Below are 18,897 nucleotides of genomic sequence, written 5' to 3' on the forward strand. Positions count from 1 at the left end.
GGCGCGCAGCCCCCCGCGAGCTCACACCTCACCCGTCGGCAGCCAATCAGAACGAGCCGGGCCGGCTCCGGTGCGCGTTGCTGACGGGGTGGCGTCATCGCCGGGCGCCGGTGCGGGGCGTGAGGGGCCCGGCCCGGCCCGGCGGGGACCCAGAGCAGTGCGGGGATGGGGCGCGGTGCGGCGCTCCCCGGTACCGAGCGCGGCCCTGCAGGGCAGCGGGACGGCCCCTCCGCACTGCCTGGCGGGCGGGGACGGGCCGGTGCCCGACAGCCCGGTTGCCCGCTCCGCGGTGTCGGGCCCTCACGATGCCGTTACCGAATGGGGTCACCCGCAGCGCCCTCGCAGCGTGCGGGAAGCGAGGAGCTGCAGTGTTGGTGAATTTCGGGGAGCCCGGTTCCGCTGTCACACCGAGCACCGGGTGCGGCTCCGCTGCCCTGGCGCTCTGCCGCTGTCAGACGGGGGGAATAAGCTAAAATCCCCTTTTACAACCTGTGTCAAGCAAAATCCTTCACCCGCGGATCCCACTTAGCTCTGGGCTGCCCCTCTATTGCCACGCAAATGAAAGCACAGGAAATCCGTAGCAGCCTCGGTTGCCGCGGCCAATGCCGCCCTCTTGTGAGAGCATTTCTTTCAGCATCCATCGCAGCCACGAGAAGGACGACAGGGAGGAATAACGGGCTGACAGCCTAACAAGGTTCAGCCAGGCTGGGGCTGCCACCTTCAGCTGCCATTAAAAATACAAAATGAAAGGTCTAAAAGCTCAAAAACGTTGAAAGAAGGCTGAAATCAGCCCCAAGTGGAGCCCTTCAGGCCGTGAGGAACCCGGAGGAGAGGAATTCCAGCGGTACCTCAGGGGTGTGATACCGGCCAGCGCAGGGCAGTGTGACAGGGACAAGTTCTACCGCAGCTCCCGGCTGGGGGCAGAGGGATGGGAGCACCCAGGGCATGTTCTTTGTGTTGAATTTGGCTTTATCCTGCTTTACGTAATGATGAAGCTATCGCGTGGCAAAATGTTGCCCTAAGAACAAAGCAGCCAGGAAACGTACTTCCACTCTGAGTTCTCAAAAATTGTAATTCAGGGAAAATGGCAGGATTTACTTAAAAAAATGTATTCTAAATATATTGATTTGCTTTCTAGTTCCTGAGCATTAGCTTTCATTTTTATCCCCAGATGTTTTCCACAGCCAGCAGACTTTTGTTTTCCCTCTGTTTGAAATGCACACACAAACATAAAACCAGGTAAACTGGAAAGAAAATAACAACCACAAGCTCCACACTTTGTGTTCCAGTGGTGCATCCTTTTCCCCAGAGGTGACCCCTGACCCTCTCTGTGCCCCCCTGGCTCCCCTTTCCCTGGAGAAGCCATCGTCCCCCACATTTCCTCTTCCCAGGAGCCAGAACCAACGAGGCATTTACACAAAGGACAGAAATCTGATAAAATTCAGTGTTGCCAAGCTCTCCTCCCCCACATAAAAGGCTGTAAACCCCTGGCAGGCTCTTCCTGTGGACACCTCTTTCCATGGAAGTCCTTGAGTGGTGACTCAGGCCTGCCCTGGCTCGGGCTGTGAGGAGCAGCAGTGATCAGGGGCACAGCTGGAGCGGGTTGTAAATCTCCGTTTCCCCAAGCGTTCGGGATTTTCCTTTATTTGGTTTTTCAAACGCTGGCAGCGTGCAGTCCCTGCTGCTGCTCCTTCCCCATATGGACAACATTTGTCTGGTGTTTGCTCGCTCCCCAAAGCCTCTGTTTACAGCTGCATCCTGCCACACACGAGTGTCACAAGCAGCCACATCCCGCTGACCCCAGACAAACCACTTGAGCCCAGCTCCACCACAGCCCCTCTGGAGGAGGGAACGCTGCCCCAGGAGCTGCTCCTCGTGGCAGGGCTGCAGCCCAAGCTCAGCCTGCGGCAGAACCAGCGCTGCCAGCGGCCCCTGGCTGCTCTGGGTGTTTAGTTTCATGTGTCTCCAACTTCCCCGAAGTACAAGAGCACCTTTCACGTGGGGGCAGAAGGAAGATTTAACCCATCAAGTTCCAGCTGGCATCGGTATGGGGAGAATCTCTCATCCCTTTAGCACCGGGCTCTCTCACAACCCTCAGAGCTCCTCCCAGCCCTGCGAGTCCTCTGCTACAAGAGACAGGAGCAAATACTGGCGCTCCCAGCACTGTCAGGAGGAGGAAAAGCAATTTTCAATGAGCACTAACAGGTAACAGGAACACTGCACTGCACACAAAGGGGAGGGAACTTCCAGAGGGAGCTTGAGGAGAGCTGCCTTGAGTTTCAGCCACAGGATGTGGTCACACAGGAGCTGGGTGTGGGCAGAGAGCAGCGAGCCAACAACCCCCCATCCTCAGCATCCTTTCCAGATCAAGAGACTGAGGCACTGAGAGAACTCATGCTTTAATAGACACTGAAATCACAAAGAAGAAAAGGCCAAATGCCTTAGCAATTTCAATAAAAATATGAAAATCTTTTTACATGGTAAATTTCATAATATAAAAAGTTTAATGCTGTCTGGAAACAGAGTTTTAATTTACAAAGAAAGTCCATAGAGGCCAAACATGGCTAACACTGCACGTAGGGAGAGCGAGTGCTGAAGGGCTGCTGCTGGGAAGCCTCTGCTGACCATCCTCTCTGGGTCACTGTCTCCAGTGCTCTTCTGCAGCTGAGGGGACGAGTGTCCACACACACGTGCAGCCCTGCTGGGCAGCATGGCAATGCAAAGAACCCGAAACTGCTCAAACCCATTATCACCATCCAGCTGAAACTACCAATGCTTCCTAACAGAATCACAGACACCTCTGTGCCCCTGGATCCGTTCTGCAACTTGGAAGAGATGTTCACAGAACGAGCTTGCCCTAATGAAAGAAAACATGGCCTAGAGTGATATGCATGGGTGTAGCACCCCCTCAATGCTTTTTCCTTGTTTCAGTAAGGTATGATTAAACAGAAGGAAAACCAATATCAGGCCAGAGGTACAGGCTAACCAACAAAATGAAATTAAAATAGATTTTGATCACAGGGGTTGTTTACTGTTCCCCATTTAGTTGGAGCTAAAGACAGTCAATAAAAAATCTGAAATCTCACACAGTAAAACGTACAGGGCAAAACTAAAACATTCTGTGGCCCTGGGGAACGGTTGCATGTGGCAGGTTTAATGTGAAAGTGGTTAATACCTAATTGTTATTGCTCACTGTATTATGCAGTGTTGTCACTTGTACCATGCACAAATACAACAACGACAAATGCATTAAACCCACAGAGGGAATTCTAATAGCAAATGGAGAACATGTGATTTTCATTTCCTGAATTTCTCCACGTATTGGGCAAACCTGATAAAACTCTTTTTTTTCCTCACAAAGGGGTTGTTTCTCATTCAGGAGGCGGAGGAGTGAGGGACAAGGTGTGCAGTGTCTCCCAGCCACGAGTAAGCATGCATTTCATGGCTCCCGGCAAGCCAATGGAAGTGACCTGTGCCAAGTCAACGGAGACCTATTTCCCAAAAGACTTGTTCTAGTGACACTCACCTTCCATATTTATACAACATCAAATTCCCCAAATACTGAACTTGCTCTACATCTGAACCCTTCCCTGCTTCTAATGCTCCCCCCTCCTTAAAAACAACAACAGAAGAACCACTCCCCCACACCCCCCACCCCGATTTAGCTCTGTCTGAAAGCTTTAAGCCAGCATGAAACCTGCTGGAGCACAGAAATGGGTTGTAACAAAATGGCAGCATAGAATTTCTACAAGTTAAAAGATCCTTTAGTTATGGAAGTAAACTACAACAAAGAGGCTTATTTTCTGGCATGTTATGCAGCACTACAGGGAGTATTTGCTGTTGCTATAAACAAAAAGCTGCCCACTTCCATCCTGGGTGTTCCTGGGATGTCGTTTCAAAAAGTTTATGCTGGTTAGAAACAGAGCAGGTCACATGAAGTCTCTCAGCAGTCCTGTGACCACAGTAAGTGGCATGATCAACAGCATCTCTGTCTCCACAAGGGGCAGACACTGTGCTGACTCATTTTGGCCCACTATTCTAATTTTTCCTGCCAAATGACACGAAGGTGATGTTTAGCACCAAACCATCACAGGAAGATGTCATGTACAGACAAATAACTTGCATCATAATGAGTTGAACAGCTTAACTCAACTGTTCTGCTACATTGTGTATGAGTAGGTAACTACTCTTTCTCTCTGCACTGAAAACTTTGGTGATCCCCCCTCCCTTGTTAGCTGGCTGTAACAACCCAGCCCAGAATCCTTTGCCTTTAGTGCTTGTGTTCATTTCTTGCCACAATGAAAAGGAAAACATTCTCCTGAAACCAGCAGACTCTAGAATATTCTCACGGCACGCATCTGATTATGCCTTAGCTGAGCCTAAGCATTCTCATGTTTCCATATCAGAACTGAATTCTCTGCCCTGCTATCATGCTTTTCCTCCAAGATCTCTTAGAAAATCACAAATTATCAGATCCACATTTACAACAAGAGCATCCAGCCATGCTAAGTACAATTCTCTGCATCAGCAACATACCTCTGGTATGTCCACAGAGCTGCCTGCACTCTCCATTCAGCTGCAAGACTGGAAGTTGACTTCAGATCCAGCTAAAACTCAGGGCCTAATGAATTCAGCCTCACAACACCTCTGTGAGGTAGGTAGGTAAGTATTACTATCCCCATTTAGATAGAAAGGGAAGACGAGGCACGGAGAGGTGAAGTGATTAGCCTTCAGTCACTCAGCCAATTCTGGGAGTGCAGAATAGACACCAAAATCCTTGGTGATACAGTGCTCTGACTTCACAGCCTGTGAATACCTTGCGCGGATCTGAGCTCACGTGGCGGGGTCGATGCTGCCGCATGCCCACGGCCTCAGTGCATGTAAACAATCACTGGGATCCTGATCACATCACTGCATTCCACAGCCACCTAGAAACCATCTCCAGCCTGCCCCTAACTCCTAAACCCCACCTAGCCTAGGGAAGCTGACTGTATTGCCCTGGGGGTGCTCTTGGTCGCCTTTCCTCCACGTGTCAGAGGGCACTCAGGTTCTGCATCCAGCCCCTCCGCTTGCTGCCCCGTGTTCTGCCTCCAGCTGCACCAACAGCTGCTGACACTGGCATGTTTCCAAATGAAACTTGTTTCCACACCTGCTCCAAAGGAAACCTGCCTCCACAGCAGGGAAAAGGTTCACAGACCTGCCTGCGCTGAGGCCTGGCAATGATTTAGCAGGATCAAGGAGGGATTTTTTTGGTCAGGTGTTGTCTGAATCGCACACACTGATGTCACAATCTTGCCTGCTGTGGAACTGCAAAATAATGTTCTGAGCTGCAGCATCTGCTATCCTTTTCTGTGCTCACTGAGCAGAGATGTAAGTACTACCCAAAACTTGCCAGGATAAAAAGTTCACCTTCACAATGTGGTGTGCCAGAGAGACCAGAGCACTCAATAAAACCAGAACTCGTCTCTCTGACACACACTCACTACCACACACACAGGCTCGCCTGGTTTGTTAGCCCCCAAACATTTCCTTTGAGCAGACCAACCAGCAAAGTCTCATCTGAGGGCTTTCCCTCCAAAAAAGTTACCTGAGATGCAGATTTTAGAATGGGGCACCTCTCTCCTCTTGTCTTTGTTTCACCAGTCTCTAAATGATGCAACAGAAATGCCAGATCCTGCTGCTATGGAGTTTTACTGACAGCAGTTTCTGGTTTGGCCAACCTGGCAGAGGTATCTAGAGGCATGTGGTCTTCTCCTCTGTCAGCCTTTGAAAGCAGTCGAGTAAATGGCTCATCTTTCTCCAGGCAGAGACTTGTACCTATGCTCTTTGTGGTACACAGATGTTCTGCCTCCTCTCCAACCCCTGATATGTGTAATTTCTGTACAAAAACCCATCTGTAAAACTTTCTGGTTAAGAAATACGAGGAGGTGGCTTAAAAGCCAGTATTTAATGAGCAGAAAACCAGATGCTTTGCACCTGCTGCTGCAAATACTGAATACGACAAAGGAGCTGTTATCAGGTGAGTCTGGCCAAGGTCCTGATAAGGGAAACAAAAACCCATGTGTGTGAGGCCGTGTGCCCCCACAGTGACAGCAGGCCAGCCTGTCCCATCCCTGGGCACTGCCAGCTGAGGGCATGACCACGGCTGCTTAGCTACTGGTTCTGTTTTGGTAAAGGCAAGTGGGCAGAAGCAAATACTTCAACAAGACTGTAAGTCATCAGCTGGTACTTGGGACATTTCAACATTTGGAGGAAGGGAAAAATCTTCCTGGTGACAAAAATTTATACCCGTTCCCAGCTGGCAGCCTGAGGGGACGCACAGCTCCCAGAGTGTTGCCAGGTGAGGAATGAGCTGATGTCATGGCATTTGTGCTTTCAGGGCATCTGTGTCCATTTGGAGGGATCTTCTGTGGTGAAGCAGAAAGGTGTTGCCCAATAGACAGGTCCTTCAGTTCCAGCTTCTCTGCACTTTCTTCTTTGCTGTGCCGTGGTGATAAATTAAGCAAGCTGAGGACATCTTTCTTAGAAGTCATTGTTCCAGGAGCTCCTCGGAGAATCTTTAGTGGACCAGTAGAGTGGTGGGGAGTGCTTTGCCAGAACATCTTTAAGTTGTGAATTGCTTGCACTTTTTCATCAATGGCAGCCAATTTTAATTTGTCTATGTCTGGGGCATCAGCTGGGCTTGAGCGAGCAGAACCAGCTGAGGAATAAGAAAGAGCAGGAGATGGAGTGCTGCCACCAGGGGACTGATGCCCTGAGCTCGGAGAGATATTTCTGGGTGATTTAGAAATGTGAGCACTATAAGGAGAGCTGGGGTACTTGAGTTTAAAGGGAGGCTGCTCAGTTAGGGACCCATGTGAATCACAACCTGGAGATGGCTGCCCACTGTACTGGCCTGTGCCTTCTCTGTTTGACATCTCCGACGTTGTGGGGCTGTTATAGCCAGAGCTGACCTTCTGAAGGGATGAACTCCTCGTTGGAGGCTTTGGTTTGATTGCAAGAGGTGAAGAAGACTGGTTCCTCTGGCTGGAGCTGAGCGGGCGGCTGAAGGCGCTGGTCTCCGAGGAGCGGAACGCGGACACGCCGCCCGGGCTGGGAGCCCCATCCTCCGAGCTGTTGCTCTTGCTGATCTGGCTGCTGCTTCTCTGAAGACGTTCAACAGCAAGGAGGTGACTCTGAGTTTCCTCCAGAATTTTTTGGGCCAACTCTTGTGGATCAAGCTTTGGATTACTGTCCTCCTGGGATTTGACGGTGCTGTCAGTCTCAGTGCTAGACTGGTCAGATTCCCCAGTATCAGAACTTGCAAGTTTCCCAACTTTTTGGAAAGGTGAATTTGGGCTTGGGATAAGAGTCATTTTAACAGGAGAATTTGGCGTACTTATGCTCCCTTTGGAGTTGATGGATGCTTTAATGCCTCCGTTCTGACTAGTTTTGGGCTGTTTGTGATCAGGGGAAAATCTTGGTTTTATGTTTTCTTGGTAACTGGCCAAAGGCTCATTGCTGATTATAGAGAAACCTTCATACTCTTCCTCATCTTTGCTGGCTGCAGTGGCTTGTGGTGACAGCTGGCTCTGAGCTGCAGACTTGTGTGGATAGATATTCTTGGGCCTCTCATAATCCTGCCGCCCTCTGTGTCCTGCCCCATCCAGCATGTTCTCTGGCTTGGAAACAAAGCTCATGGAAGAAGCAATGGAGCTCAGGCTGTACACAGAAATGGCATCTGAGGCAATGCTGTCTGGACAGGTAGGAGAGAATGGAGGGTTTTGATACTGGGGTACAGGGTTGGAAACAGACTGAGCAGAAGCCAGTGACTCCAGTGATGAGGAACTGTCCAGGCTAAGGCGCTTGGGCAGCTCTGTAGAATCTGAAAAAGAAAAGACAACCGTATGTACAAACATGCTCCTAGATACACCACAAAATCAAATAAAACCAGGTAACATTCTATCAGAATTAAGAGAAAATGGTACAAAACATGCCCTCAGGCTCTGCTACCTCAGAACAACCAACAAATACTTAGGTAAGGAAAAAGAAGAGCACGGCCCAGGCAAGAACCTATGTCCAAATATCCTAGATGGAAGTTGTCAGTTCATTATCATTTTATATCTCAATACAAAGAATGAATTATATGTCCTCCAGTCGCTGGACTCTATCTCCAGCTTCTGCTCAGACAAGTCTTTCCCATACACAAATAACATTTACTCCAGTCTCTGTATCACATCTGGTCTGTGTGACACGTGTGTGACCTCTGCAGTGATGCAAGTGTGAGATTTCAGCAGAAGCCATTCTGATCAAATCATCAGATGACACAAGAGCAAAAACACACTGAGCAGCTTTACCAAAAAGTGCCAGCAAGGATTGTAGAGCAAAGTGCATGGTCCTCCTGGTAGCTTGTTTCCCAGTTTTCAGAATGACCTCCTCTTGGCCAACTTCACAAAGGTCAAAACCTGTAGTGGGACACGGAACAGAAAATTACAGCTCATAGAAAGACCCTCTGTCTCAAATAAGAGAAATCTCAGTTATAACACAGAACAGAGAGGTATGACAGCCTGCAGCACCCTTGGAAGGATGACTTCACCTCTCATGTGCAGTTTATTTTTACTGTTTAGCACACCTCCAGGTGTTGGGAGCTTTGTGGTGCTGGACTGGAAGCACACACACTCGTTAACAAATCACTCCTGTCAACACTTCTGTAGCTGCAAATTACTTGGAGTTGTCAGGAAATTATATACCAAACACATCTCAGGGGACAATGTCCTACATGCCAAACAATTTACCATTAATTCCAGGTTTTCTCACGGAAGTTGAGCTGAAGAGCACAGACCTTAGAATTTGGCAAATGCAGGCTGGGCTGCAGGAGGCAGACAAATGGGAAGCTGTGGGTCTTATCAGTGTTTCAAGCCCTCACATGAGACACCAGCAATGAGTTTACGGAGACAACAGAAAGAAATGCTATCCTACCTAGAGCTGCCAGAAACTCATGACAGCCCGGCAGCCTCCAGAGCTGGACACTGATGGAGACCTGGATTGGTGCAGAAGGGAAATCTTGCTCCTTCTCGCCTGCTTGAAGTTGAACCAGGACTTGATGCAGCTGAAGACAGCAATACAGACATTAGCCATTCCTTACGAGTCACATCACTGCTTCTCTTACAGCCACAGATAAAAGCAATGCCCTCTGGAAACCCTTTCCCTGGACACCCAGTTCAGCTGCTGCTCCTGAACAGAGCAGTGAGATGGGAAGGTCTGGGAAGAAGGACAGTTCAGGGACAGCAACATCAGACAGACTGGAACAGAAGCAAAGGCAGGGACAGGCCAGGGGTGAGGGCTGGGGGGTGGCCAGTGGAAACTGAGCAAGAAGGAAGCACAGCAGGAACATCTGTGAAGGGAAAGAAAAGGAAAGAGATACTCTGGGGCTGCTCACAGAAATATACTTAAGCCCATTCCATGACTGAGCCATACTCCTTATGCAAATCCTAAGAAACTCATTAACTGGGCAGAACAAGTCATATGAAACCATGGAGCACTTTCCTAATATCTCCATGGCCTCCAGGAAAGAAGTTTCTCAACTGTGCCCAAGGGACAGGAGTAGCAAGCTAGAGAGAAAATGTGTTTATGAAGATCTGACACAAATTAAGATGCCAGGATCCCGTGTAATTCACCAACACACCCAGGGCAGCAAGGATGAAAAGCCATTAATCAGGGACCAGCTAACCTCAGGACCACCCATCTCTCACAACCCACAAAAGCTTACACAGGCCTTTTTCCACAGTGGCTCTGTGGAGCAAATCCCAGGCCTGAGAGCGGGTGCAGACACGGTGCAGCACAGGGCACGGGTCTGCAGCGACCCCGGCGCTGCACCCTGCACCACAGTGTCACCCCGTGCACATCATACTCACCATTGCCACCACATTTTTAACAGCCTTCGGGCAGCAGGCAACAAGAAAGGAAAAGAGGAGAAAAGAACATGGGTTACTCTGTGCTACAAAGTGCCTGTGCTGAGGAACCTTGCAGGGACACATCCCTGTGCGAGCCAGCACCCTGACTGCACGATGCTCTGTCCAGAGAAAGAAGGGAGCAATGGGAATGGCCTGAGCTGTGAATCCAACAGCATGGGAACAGGCAGCTGGAATCTGGGAGTGCCCAGCTCATGACAGCTCAGACACTTAGCAGGCAGACACTCAGGCCAACCCACACTCTGGCAGGAGGCTGAACATAAAACAGCCCTTCTCTTGTTTCCTCTGGGACACAGTACTGGCGCTCAGTGCAGGCAGAAATCCCTAACTTTTCCTTGCACATGCAGCAGTCTGAAGTTCTGTCTTTTGTGGCTCCTGTCTTCTCTTTTGCACTCAAAATAAGCATTTTCTATCCAGTGCAGCTGCTCAGGCACCCACCTTGCTGCTTCACTAATGCCAAGAGCACCCACTCCCCTGTGATGCTGGTGACCCACTCAGGAAAACCAACCATCAGCACCCAGTGACTGAAATGTCTGACATCCTGCTTCTGTCTGGAACAAAGTCTGCTTTCCTCTGGGACAGGCAGAGCCCCAGCTGCTCACACCATGAACTGCCAAGAGGCAGAAGAGGAAAAAAGCAATCACACAATGGAGGGGAAAGCTGTTGAAAACCAACATGTAACAGGATAGACTGGTGCAAAAGGGAATTCTGCCAGGGGTCTGGGCTATGGAAGAAAACTTGCAATATCCCTGCCAGTATTTACTCTGTGGGGCAGCGAGGAAAGGGTGAGTGTGTCTTTTCTTACTTGTGCACAGCCAGCTGAATGTTTTTCCTTGGGCAATTTAATTATCTGAGGCAGGGCAGCAATCATGAAGCCACCTCATTAGCACTCTAAGGCATTTTGAGCCATGGGAATGTTGTCCTGTCCTCTTCACACATGAGGGAGGTAACCCTGAAGTTAACCACACACATCTCAGGCACTGATGAGAGCCAAGGCAAAAGGCAAAACACCACCAAGGACATTGGTCACCAAGGGCATTGGGAACATCTCAAACTCTGCTGCAGATCCTAACAGAATCCTAACAGGAACCCTTTCCTTGGAGCAGACTCATCCCAGTGGGCTGCCAGAGCTGCTCAGCAGGTTACAGAGAGGCTGGGGCTCTTCTCTGGCTTTTTCTGCAGACCCCATGTGACCGAAGGAAGGGCAGCCCAACACCACAGAGAACCAATCCCAGCTCCCCACCACAGTATTGCCTGGAATGCTTCTGCATGGGGAAAAGGGAAAGACAGTGAGATATAGGCCCATTCCCTGTGTGAGTGTGTCCATGTACTAAAGCAGGCAAATGATGAAGAGAAACCTCATTACAGGAGCACTCAGCACAGTAAGAACCATGGAATGGAAAGCAGCCAGGCTGGTGGCACAGAGAAAGGTCAGGTTAGGCTAGGCATGCTCCAGAGACAGCAGAGGGAAGAGTGTGAAGGAGGCTGAGGGGAGCAGGGAGAAGTCCCATCACCACAGGTAGCACTGCCCTTCTCCTAAAGACCAGAAATCCTTTCCCTGGAGCTGTGAGCACACACAGGAGCAGCACAGGTTCAGGGAGTTTTCTGACAGACCTTGGGATTTCAGTAAATAGAGTGGGCAATGAGCAGCCAACGTGGGCCTAGGCAGGATGGCCAAACAGCAATGAGGGGTTTGTCACTCAATTCCCCCACGCTGCTGTAGGGATCATGTTTTCACTTGTCACTGAACAGGGAGTCCCAGGGCCATGCAGCCCAGTAACCCACTTGCATATTTTCCTTCTGAACACACACTTTCATTCACACAAACAAGATTAGAATTTTGACCCTTAAGTCTCCTAGCAAGCTCTGGGTTGATAAACCAGGGCATCAACCATTCTGCATATTTCTGAATTTACTGACCTGGGAAGAACAATTTGGAACCTGGTACTGGAGGAAAACCTCCCAACTCACCCTGTTGATAAGCTGTTCTCCTGTTTCTGAAGCTGTGATAAGTTTACAAAGTGCCTGAAGTGCAGGGTTAGGCAAACCTGAAAAACATCAGCAGAAACATCTGTATCTGTTTCTTGACTGCAAGAAATGCAACCAGCCTGAAAAGAACACACACTCGGCTAATTCCTAAAACCTCTTCCCCACATCACTGGACAGCTCTGGAAGCAGCAGCAATTCCCACAAAGCAAAAGGTCTTCCCACTTTGCATCTGATGACAGGTTTCCTGACTGAGAGCTGGGAGAGAGGAACAGTCACATCACGCTTACCCGACCCAGCAGCAAATGATTCTCATCTGTGGCAAAATTTTCAGTTAACATTTACTTTTAGAACTTCTTCCCAGTCCAACACATTGATTTCATTGATGTAAAACATCCCTGTTTCACATGCTGACATCACAGAAAGGTGTGAAAGGCTGATGGCTGCCTGGTCAGGGCCCACAGCTGCCTCCTCTCACCTAGGAGGGATTGGATGGTGGTGCTGCACTGCTGCAGCCGGTCCCCAGGGTCCGAGGTTGGGAAGAACACTGCTGCTGGGAGGCCGCTGGCTGGTGGGTCCAACCGAAATCCCACTGCTGTGAGGAGTGCCTGCCAGCCTGGAATGCCACCAACTTTATTCTCCACACTCTGCTGGGAGGTGTACATGGAGTTGTGCTGCCCATTCTGGATTCGCTGCAATGATTTCTCCACCTGTGGGGAAATGACACAGCTTATTGTACAAGATGCTCTTGCTGACTGCCTCTTTTTACACAGAGAAGAGACTGGAACAGCAGGCTGGGAGACAGCAAATCCAAGATTGATCCTGGCCTGTCTCACACAAGAGGACATTAGTGCCTTGGAAAGAGAAGCTTCAGTAACTCAGCATTCACAGGTGCAACATCACAGTGATGAGTGTCAATATTCTCTGGGACGCTGGGAAACAAGAATGTCACAAGAAATGAAGTAGCAGTTTGTTTGGGATAGTTTCCTGTAATCCTGGCAGCTGCATTTCTCCCTAAAGATGATTCACCTTGGGGTTCCAGACTGCTTATTACCAGACAAAGAGCCTGCAGCCACACGGCAAATAGGAAAGAAAGATGAGTGTCCACAAACCCCAGCAACTGGGAAGACCAGCAATATTCACAGGTTTCCATCATTCTGTGGATACTTCACACTCCTGTGAAACCACAGATGATGCATTGGGAAGAAAAGTATTAGAAGTCATGAGTGATCATTCCAGCCACCTGGCAGTTGGCTCCAGTCCCGCTGTTCCCCAGGACAGACTGGTGGCACAGATGGGGACAGAAGGGCCTCTTATCTTCCAGATACGCAGACAGCAGTGACTGTGCTCTGTGTTTCCATGACTGCCATGTTCGTAGCTATTTCCCTGTATAAACAATTAATCCCAATGCTTACCCCTTAAGCAGAAACCCAACTCAACAGCTAATGCAAACCAGATGGGTCTGGGGAAGATTCTGTCACAATACAACCTAAGATTTTGCTTACTTTGCCTCTTTTTGCACTGAACACTCCCTTAAGTGTCCAAATCTTTCCACACTGACCCGGAGTTTTGCAAGAGGATACATCATAGCAGGGGAGGGGGGGAATGAAGGTGTATATGTATATGTTTTCAAGTGGGAGTGGCTGCACATAAGGGAGTGGCTGCTGCTCCACTCAGGGATCCACTCGTGCCCTCAGGTGAGGGTGTCTCAGCACTAGATGGGCTGTGGTGCCACTCGTGGCTGTGACGGCGCTTCCTTTCCCTTACCAGATGAAGGAGCACACGCAGAGCATCCCGGGCCCTTTCAGGGTGCTGCAGGATCTCAGTCAGGGCTTGTCCTACCAGTGAAGAAGGGCTGTTCAGCTTCATATCACTCCCAATAAGCATGAAGCCTGCAGGATTCAGAATGAGAGACAGTCAACCTCCTGTTTTTATGGGAAATACTCAAACCAGACACAGATGTCCTCTGTCCTCAGACCAGTGAATGATGGTTCACTGTACCCTGCACAAGGACATTCTTTTCTCAGAGCTGCTGCCCACTCCCTGCCCAGTCATGCAGACTGAACTTCCAGAAAGTTTCTAGATACTTCTTACTGTCCCCTGCTATTAAATCAATAGCATCTTCCTGTTCAAGCAAGCAGAAAACCACTGGATTGCAGCTAAACTTGTCCAGGCATGCTCCAGGTCTCCTCTCCAGCCACAGAAATCAACACATGCCAACAGCGGTCATAAAACAGAACTCTGAACATGAAAAGTTTTCACTGTCCTGGTCAGAAACCTGTCCTGGCTCATGCCCCATTCAATGCCAGACTCCCCAGATGCCAGCACAAGGAGCTCTACATTTCCCTTCTCACTCATGCAGTGAGGATGCAGCTGCTCCTGCCTCTGGTGCTCTGTCCAAGACTCGGTGCCAAGGGTCAGCGGTGGAAGTCGGGGACTGTGTGGGATGAACTTGCACAGTGCCATGGAAGGGGCAGTACTCAGACAGCCTGAGCAGCTGAAAGCCTCTGCTTGCTGGCAATGCCAAGCACCGTGTCCACAGTCTTTCTTTTCTGCCTGGGAAGTGGTTACTTTTGGGGCTTTTTAGTGCTCTTTTCTTTTGAGACAGAAAAATCTTGGAAGGAAAATAAAATCCCAACTGGACTGTGGACCGTAACCTGAACTCAGCTCACAGCTGGTACTACCTGAACCACATCCTAATGCTGGACTCAACATGCCTGAAATCCCTGTCAGCCTGACTCATTTTAACAAGTTCCCGCTCCTCCAGCCATATGCAGTTCACACCAGAGCCATATTCACCACAGTTTCCTGGGCTAAATAACATGCTTCTGCTGCTTGTGCAAAAATCAATTTGGGGAATGCCTGCAGCTTTCAAAAACCAGGCCTCATGCCAGGAAGAAAAATTAGGTTATCTGTACATATTCCTGTCACAGCACTGCTGAACTCCAAGACTTTGTCATTCCATATCTCAAAGTACAGATCTAATTGAGAGGGAGCAAGCAGCAGCACTGCACAAGGAGCTGACACTGCTGAAACATTCCCAGTGGAAGCAAGGGTAACCTTTCTCCTAAAAGGACCAAAGCAATAAGCCCTACAAGGCTTATGTCACAGAAATCACAGCTACTTGCTGCTGCTGCTGCTTCTAGCAGAACTTCTCCTGCCTCCTATTGAAATGTCACTAAATTTTCCATTGAAAAGTCTATATGTGTGCTTCAGCTGACTCCATCCCATGGACACAGGAAGCGTGAGCCTGGAGATTTCAAACACAGAGAATGAGTTGTTGTACTGCACTGTATTTCTTTCCAGTCACGAAACACAATTCACCTCACAACTGCTTCTAATTACACCCAATCCATACCCACCTACTGTGCCCAGTGAAATGCTGATGAGTCCTGTGACACTGACATTCAGCCACACTCAGCTGAATCAGAGTCTGAGACACAGGGGCTGAATTCCAGGAAAGCACAGGGCACACGCTGCTCCCAATTATCTGCTAGCACTGCTCCTTGCTTAGCTCATATAGTTTGGCAGCTCCCTAGAAACCCCATCTGATTTGTCCAGAAGACTCTTCCTACCTGCCCAGTTGGCTGGATGGGAGAACTGCTTGCTGCTCTGCACGGTTTTCATTGCTTCTCCCAGGGCTGCGCTGGCTTTCATCCCATTTAAGAGAGAGGAATAGAAGGCGTGCACAAACATTTTGGAAGCAGCCACAGGAATGGGCCAGAGTGACACAAGGACACATTGAGCCCCAGCAGCCAGGAATGCTCTTGTCAAGCCAATGACTCCATCAGAAGTGACTTTGCTGTTGGACTCCTGGTAAGAGCCAAGAACCACCAGCTTGACAGGAAGACGCAGATCCAGCACATCAGCCGCTGTAAGCAGGAACTCCTGGAGAGGAGGGCAGTCTGAGATGCTCTCCACATCACTGGCATCATCCTGCATCCTAAGAGATTCTGGGATTGTGTAGGGATTCCCAAAGGAACTCTTGCTGCTGGCTGGGTTGCTGTCAGTGTTGGGTGTCAAGACCAAAGCAGCCAGTTTCCAGGACACGTGGGTTGCAAAATGGACACATTCTGCCTGAGTGAGGGCACTCATGACTCTCTCTTTTGTTGATGAACTGCCAACTAAGGGCTGGCAGCCAAGTAACTCAGATACCATATATGCTTCCTCTTCTGCAGAGGGCATAGGTCCCCACAGCCACCTGTCCATAACTGCTGAAGGGAGCTTGGGATTTCCTATCACAGCTGCCATTGAGGTAGAACTGGAGTAAGCAGGAGTATTCTTCCTCACATGGGACTAGACAGAGAAAGAGAAAGAGAAAATGGGTTTCAAAAATCTGGTTTTTATGGTGCTGGTAATAAAAATATCCTGTCCCTTTGGCTCTAAACATAAGTCTGGTTGTCATAATTACAGGAAGAGTGCATTTCTTTAGTTTCTTCTGTTTAACTGTTCTAAGGAACACCTCTGTTTGAGTCTGGTCAAGACTTATATCCCCAGATCTTGGGTAGACAAAAAGGTAAGAATAGAAAGAACATATATAGCCCAGGTTCCTTTGATGGCTGCAGCAGAGCTAAAAACATAAAGAAGATTCCAGGTTCTCACATTCCTGGAACACCACCTGCAATCACTCACTAAGTGGTTCCTCATACCTGTATTTCCAAGATCAGTGTCAGCACTGCCAGCAGCAGGTGCTGCAGGCAGCTGATACTGAATGGAATAGCAGTAATGCTGACAAAATTCAGACCCTTCTGCTGTTCCACTAACTGTGCTTAACCAAGGGCAAACCAAGATGTGCCACAAAACACTGCCCAGCAAGAGCAAATGTGACTTGGTGCATTCTCCCAGAGACCTGGGCATTAGAAATGCTGCTGCCAAACCTCAGCATGAAGATACTTCTGCAGGATTTACCTGTGGGATTTGCTTTCCCTCATAGCTTTGGTGTCCTGAGACATTAGCAGTCTTCCCCACTCAGAATGCTAAAATGGAGGTGAACATACCAGCAATGTGCCAGGACAGTCAGCTTGGCAAGGAAGCTCAGCACAGATCACAGACACCTACATCTCTGTAGTCTGCCATGTAGTTCCACACCCAGCACATGCAATCCTTTAGAGGAGGATATCCAAATGATCCAATCCCTTCATCCTGGCATGCCTGGGGCTGTGATTGTGTGCTGCAGGAACTACATCAGAACCTACTTCAGAGCTGTGGTGCTCAGCATGCTCCTCAGACCCAGGGTGGCCTGACTGTGGTTTCTGTTCTTGTGCCTGGCACAGCAGGACAGAGCTGCTGCTTTGTGAGCGTGTACCAGGACCTGCACCCACAGGAGAGCTTTCAAAAGCAGTGTCAGACCTTGGAGCTGGGATTCAGTGACTGGATGGACGGCACTGCAATGAGGCTGAAGCGCTCGTAGAGGTACTCGTTGGAGGAACTGCCCTTCAGGAGAGCAAAAGGAATGAGGTACAGTTCTCCCTCCAGAACCAGGATCAGCTGACGGTGGCGGCCAACAGGCCCACTGGAATGCATCAAACCCTGAAAAGGAGAGAGAATTAGTTTGGTCCTTTCACTCCACCTGTGTCCCCACCTGCACTTCCCAAGCATCAGGCTCTACTCTGACCCCGAGTCAGGTTTGGAAACACCCACATCAGCACCACGCTCTGTGTGACGGATGAGCACGTCCTGTGCAGCTGGACTGCTGCTCACCTGTGCCCAGCCAGTTCCACGGGGTAAGTGAGCACTGAGGGCACTGACCTGTCCACTCTGGGTCATCACCCTGGCCTCAGCCCCCGAGGGGCTCAGCCTCACCCTGCTACTGCAGCTCCTTCTGCTCCAGCCTGAAATCTTGGCTAACCCCAACCACCTGTGCCTTCTCCGTATTGTCATCACCTTAGCCTTTGTCAGAGAATACTCCTTCTGATACTGGATTTCTAAAAAGCCATTTCCTCTGAAGAGTGAACCATCTACAGACAGATTGTGTCCATGGCCTGCACTTCCAGACACTTGACATCATCATCAACCCAGAGTCAGCAAAACATCTAACCAGGAAGCATCTTATGGATGGAAGTGAAGCAGAGGGATTAGTCAATAGGGAACATGCAGCTGGGCACAAAATGTGGCAACTGCTCCTGGTCCCATGTAACTGTGGAAATTTATACATCTAGTATATCATAAAACTAATTTGTTTTCACTCCAGGAAAGAGTAAATTCAAAACACTGCAATTTGCTCCAGCTTAAACACTGTCAGCCCACACAAAAAACAAAACAAAAAAAAAAAAAAAAAAAAAAAACAAAAAAAAAAAAAAAACAAAAAAAAAAAAGGGAAGAAAAAAAAACAAAAACAAAGAAAAAACAAAACAAAACAAAACAAAAAAGTAAGCAGGACTTGATCTTTGTCTCTAGGTGGTCACTAAGACTCCTCCCAACCCAGACTGTTCTGTGAAAATACCATGCTTCAGAAACCAGCCCCAAGCTGTTTGTTCTTGTTTTCCCACACTGAAAGGGTTTTGCTGTGTGTGCAAAGCCTTACTCCTTCCATGGGTCCTATCAGTAAGTCGTAGAGAGCACGGAGTGGGGGCTTGGTGAAAGAAGTCTGCCTCCTTGGAAGTGATGATGTTCCATCCTTAACAGGAGACATGGTACTGCTGAACAGGCTGGTCATGCTCTGACAGCTCCTGTGGGCAAAAGCCAAGGGAGAGGTTAGCTGCAGGAATGTGAGCTGCCCTGCCCTGACTTCTGACATGAGCCCTGTCACCCCCAGGGGACTTTAGTCTCCCATTCAGCCGCACACCTCAGTGAACAGTGACATTAATGGCAGGATGAATCAGCTGCAGACAGCACATGACATTGCTATGGAGTTTCTCTCCACACTCCAGTGCCTGAAGTGCTGTTCCCAGTGCTCCTGCACACCTATGGGTAGCAGCTGTGTGCAGGCAGGCATGAGACCCACTGACAACTGACCACAGCC

General features: G+C 49.3%; 1 protein-coding gene across 4 annotated transcripts in view; it reads right to left on the bottom strand.

Moving 5' to 3' along the window:
- Positions 1-2,380: 2,380 nt before the first annotated feature.
- Positions 2,381-18,897, bottom strand: part of TTC28 (tetratricopeptide repeat domain 28) — a 109,455-nt gene continuing 92,938 nt past the window's right edge. For all 4 annotated transcript variants that reach the window (XM_053959631.1, XM_053959632.1, XM_053959633.1 and 1 more), the window contains 9 exons: positions 18,460-18,604; positions 17,286-17,465; positions 15,512-16,232; positions 13,704-13,828; positions 12,415-12,646; positions 11,922-11,998; positions 8,959-9,088; positions 8,337-8,444; positions 2,381-7,864 (listed from right to left, as the gene is read on the bottom strand). In XM_053959631.1, the coding sequence (XP_053815606.1) occupies positions 6,240-7,864; positions 8,337-8,444; positions 8,959-9,088; positions 11,922-11,998; positions 12,415-12,646; positions 13,704-13,828; positions 15,512-16,232; positions 17,286-17,465; positions 18,460-18,604 (3,343 nt within the window). In that variant the 3' untranslated portion in view covers positions 2,381-6,239. The remainder of the gene's footprint in view (positions 7,865-8,336; positions 8,445-8,958; positions 9,089-11,921; positions 11,999-12,414; positions 12,647-13,703; positions 13,829-15,511; positions 16,233-17,285; positions 17,466-18,459; positions 18,605-18,897) is intronic.

This window comes from Vidua chalybeata, chromosome 18, assembly GCF_026979565.1.
Source record: "Vidua chalybeata isolate OUT-0048 chromosome 18, bVidCha1 merged haplotype, whole genome shotgun sequence".
Taxonomy (NCBI): Eukaryota; Metazoa; Chordata; class Aves; order Passeriformes; family Viduidae; genus Vidua; species Vidua chalybeata.